The 1,039-nt window shown below is 36.6% G+C and overlaps 1 protein-coding gene across 1 annotated transcript; it reads right to left on the bottom strand.

Moving 5' to 3' along the window:
• Nucleotides 1-318: 318 nt before the first annotated feature.
• Tsp_12861 (putative PDZ domain protein) lies at nucleotides 319-968 on the bottom strand (the record flags this gene model as incomplete). Its single annotated transcript, XM_003366678.1, has 3 exons — nucleotides 319-449; nucleotides 523-696; nucleotides 849-968. Coding segments are annotated over 3 exons (425 nt in total), but the record flags the coding sequence as incomplete, so codon positions are not given.
• Nucleotides 969-1,039: the final 71 nt, after the last annotated feature.

Here is a 1,039-nt window from a genome sequence, read left to right as displayed (position 1 = left end):
AGAAAAAAAAGGAAAAACCGCCACAACATTGAACATTTCTATGCACCGGATGATGTATGTACGCAAAGCATTTTCTGTTTCAAAATTGTTCTTTTCAACCCAATTTACACACACCGGGATAAATAAATCACCGCGGATCAATCATCCCACATCCCAACGGAAACTTGGTTATATTGTATATTTAGTTTAGCATATGCGCGTGGAAAAAAGTACAAATGAGCGAAATTGGCAAATGGAATAATAAACAGCACAACAAAGAGGAAGCAAGCGTATGATATGATATGATGATGGAAAAAATAAAAAATGCACAACGTCAAATCAGCAATAGCACAACAACGCAACACTACTCACCCGTTTAGGAGTAGATTTTGTGGGAGAATTTGACGGCAATCTCACGCCAACCATTGTCCCATTGGCTGTCCGATCATAATTAGAAGAAGGCGCATCTACTGAAAAATTTTAAAGTTTTAATTTGTTCCACAATTTTCCAACTTGCAAAACAGAACGTCACTTTCAACTCACTTTCAGCATCTGGTGATCCAACACTCAGCGTTACAACGTACCCGGAATCTTTGATCAAATTGACAATGTCACCGTGTGGCATGTTCAGAATGCTGATGCCATTGACGGCAACAATTCGATCACCAACTCGAAGATGACCGCATCGTGCTGCCGGGCTTCCATTGATGATACGTCCTAAAAAGAAAAAGAAAATAATAAATAAAATAATTTGATAATTCAAGAAGCTGTAGAAATATAGTTTAATAATTTAAAAAAAAGAAGAAAAATTAAAAGTACAAACAAGACCATATAATCACTGTCAAACAAAAATTTTATCACACAGACACCCACACCCACACACACAGAGAGGCACAAAGAAAAAGACAATCCAAATATAGCACAACATTCAGTTACCAACAATAGTTGAGGGCGAGAAGGAGCTAAACGTTTAAGCTGACGAAATGGATCTGAAAAATGCTCAAAGATTGTCTGTCGAGAAAAAAAAGAATGATAATAAATTTGCATAAAAGGGTAGTTT

This window comes from Trichinella spiralis (genome assembly GCF_000181795.1).
Source record: "Trichinella spiralis strain ISS 195 chromosome Unknown Scfld5606, whole genome shotgun sequence".
Lineage (NCBI taxonomy): Eukaryota > Metazoa > Nematoda > Enoplea > Trichinellida > Trichinellidae > Trichinella > Trichinella spiralis.
This window is presented reverse-complemented; position numbering and strand designations above follow the sequence as displayed.